We start from the raw sequence: 2,739 nt of genomic DNA on the forward strand, positions 1-2,739 counted from the left end.
TTCAACTCCTACAACACTAAAGGTGAGTCTCTAAGCGTGTTGTGATAGTACGACAACGCAACTGGTCAGGCATCTTGTCCGAAGATATCAAAAAGCATGCAAAGCAAGCTCAAAGGAAAGGACAATGGGTAAGTGTTCCTGCATTGGTCTCTTGTTCGTAACTAAACCTATTTGGGAATTTCGTTCTTAGTGCGACCGCTGCAAGTTGAACCGGTTGGTTTTGACTTGTGTCCCGTCGCGCAAGCAGCCCAATAAGTGCGAGAAGTGCACGCACGACATACAAGGCTGCTACTTTGATGGGGCCTCGATGCGAGGCCGGTCGAAGTCGTCTCAAACTGCGTGCGACAAAGGCAAAAGTAAGTTCATTCATTCTTTCCCTTACCAACGGACACTGATCGTGCTGTTCGCAGAGCGCGCCATGAAGTCGCCGCTGACTTCGCCCCGCGTTGCAAAGCGCGCGAAGTCTTTGGTAGACCCGTCGATATCGGATCCTGCAGTGCGCACCGTGTCAAATCATTCGGCACTCAAAGCGGTGCGCCTCGAGTGAGAGGTAGTTGCCATGCGGATCTCGCTCCTTTGGGACGTTGACGCAGCTTTAGCTGACCAGGAGCAGTTATATCTAAGTATATTAAGTGTTAAGAAGGGGCCGCCAGTTGCGTCGTCATCAAAGGGACCTCGATCGGCGTTGAAGGTGCCCAAGTAGCGTTCAGGCGGCTGTCTTTAAATTAGGTTGCTTATCGTTGTATAGTAGTACTTTGAATATATTGTATCGCACGTTCGTTTGGGCTTTGTGTTTTGGAATGAGCGGGAATCACCTTCGAAACAAAAATCTAAGGTCCCAAATCGTGTCATCAGTGTACAAGTTGCGTTAGTAAGTCTAAATTTTGTATGGCTCGTCGTCACCATTCGAATCGGCAAGTTCTAGCTCTCACAATCGCTCGGTCGAGACATCGAGGATATCCTTGGGTATGTTAATCTCCCTTTGAGCTAGATAAGGCATGACTCAGAAAGCGGCCACGGGTCTGTCCAGTACTGCGCCGTCCAGTTTGCATAAGATGTACACGCCTCCCTGGTTTTGTGCAACTATGACCACGGGCCCGAGGTATCGCGGCCTCATTTTTCGATTGAGCACCTTCTTGATAGCTGTGTTTCGAATTAATACCAATGCTCCCTTCTTGAAATCGAAGTCTTGAATTGTAGCTGCGTGATTGGTCTTGAATCGCTGTGCTGCGGCTCGGCGTGCTTTGTACACCTTCGAGTGTAGCTTGGAGACTTGTTCAACGCATTTCTGTAGCGCAATTGCTCGTCGGGCTATAAGGTCTGTAGTCAAAAGCATTGAGGAGGGCGGCAGCTGTATATAGGTCGCTTGGAGGATGTCTAGAGGTATTATCGGGTGGGTCCTGGTGACTGCAAAGTACAGCAAACAGCCCATTCTGCACCTCATCGTTATGCATTCCAACCAGAAGACTGAGTGAGCAACCTGCGACCATTTGCTCTGCTCACCATCGGCTGCTTTGTATAAGGCCTGCCTGACATCGAAGTGGGGTCGTTCGACGAGTCCATTTACACGCGAATTGTAACTGCTAATTTGAATATGGTTAATATTGTACTTCGTCGAGAGGTGGTGCGCGGCTTTTATAAATGGGGCACCGTTGTCGGTTACAATTTCGGTGAGGGCACCCCATCGACATAGGAAGTCTTCGAATATCCATTCCGCGATGGCCTTCGATGTTTCGTTCCAAAGCATTCTAAACTCGGGATATTGTGTCAGTGAACATTGACCTTGTACGAGATACTTATATCCACCTGAAGCTGGCATGTGTATTGTGTTGATGTGTACCTTCGCGAAGATCGGAGCCGGTGTTGCCACAACTGGGGGTATTAGGATCTGTTGGACCTGTCTTTGCTGGCAGAGGTGACAACTTTGTACAAACCATGCGATATCGGCATTGTGGTTTGGCCACCAAAATCGCTCGGAGACCAGTGATCAGGTTGCGAAGATGCCTTGATGGCCCACCTTGTCATGGCATTCGCGGAGGATTCAAAGGCGGTCAGCTTTTCCTATCACAAGTTTGTGTGCTCTGTGGGTATCTTTGCGCCATAGCGTCTCGCCGTCGAGGAAGAAGTGTAGGCAGAACTTGATAAATCCTTTGTACGCGCTATCGCTGAGGTCGGGTGGTCGTACAAGAGTTCGGAGGAATTGTCGAATAGCTTCGAGCTTCTCGTTGGCACTGTGTAGTGCTCTTGATCTCGGAACAATGCTGCAGTCATCCTCCTCCCCATTGAAATTTTGACCGCCCTCGGTCAGCTCGTATGTGGAGACAGTTCTGAGCCACGCAGACGGAGGGGTCTGTACCTGGTGAATAAACGAGTGTAAGTTATCAATCCAATCGTTGAAGTCATCATCGTCGTCGTCAATGTCGCCCGGTTGCCGCGGTCTCCTCAAGAGACTGTCGGGTCCATGCATTGTCCCAGGAATGTGGACAAGTGTGAAATGAAATGTTAAAATGGAAACAATCCACCAATTAACACTCGCACTGGGCGCAATATCAGGATTTGCGAGCATACCCTTGATATACCGAGTGTCGACCTCAATCACCAAGTTCCGAATACCAATCAAATACAAACAAAGTGTTCGGAGCGCTCAAAAAAGGCCGTAAATCTTGAGCTTTGGTTGCGAGAATCGCCGTTCCTGATTGTTAAGCGTAATCAAACCGAATCGGCTATAATATCGAAGTC

The 2,739-nt window shown here is 49.0% G+C and overlaps 2 protein-coding genes across 2 annotated transcripts; one reads left to right on the forward strand and one right to left on the reverse strand.

The window, feature by feature from the left end:
• Positions 1-307: 307 nt before the first annotated feature.
• FIBRA_09262 (uncharacterized protein) lies at positions 308-547 on the forward strand (the record flags this gene model as incomplete). The annotated part of the gene is made up of 2 exons (XM_012321579.1): positions 308-356; positions 411-547. The coding sequence occupies 2 exons, from the start codon at positions 308-310 to the stop codon at positions 545-547; spliced, it is 186 nt and encodes a 61-aa protein (XP_012176969.1).
• A 1,494-nt stretch (positions 548-2,041) lies between these two features.
• On the reverse strand, positions 2,042-2,566 carry FIBRA_09263 (uncharacterized protein; the record flags this gene model as incomplete). Its single annotated transcript, XM_012321580.1, has 1 exon — positions 2,042-2,566. The coding sequence occupies one exon, from the start codon at positions 2,564-2,566 to the stop codon at positions 2,042-2,044; it is 525 nt and encodes a 174-aa protein (XP_012176970.1).
• Between the last annotated feature and the right edge of the window lie 173 nt (positions 2,567-2,739).

This window comes from Fibroporia radiculosa (assembly GCF_000313525.1).
Source record: "Fibroporia radiculosa TFFH 294 genomic supercontigs, scaffold20904, whole genome shotgun sequence".
In the NCBI taxonomy this organism is placed as follows: domain Eukaryota; kingdom Fungi; phylum Basidiomycota; class Agaricomycetes; order Polyporales; family Fibroporiaceae; genus Fibroporia; species Fibroporia radiculosa.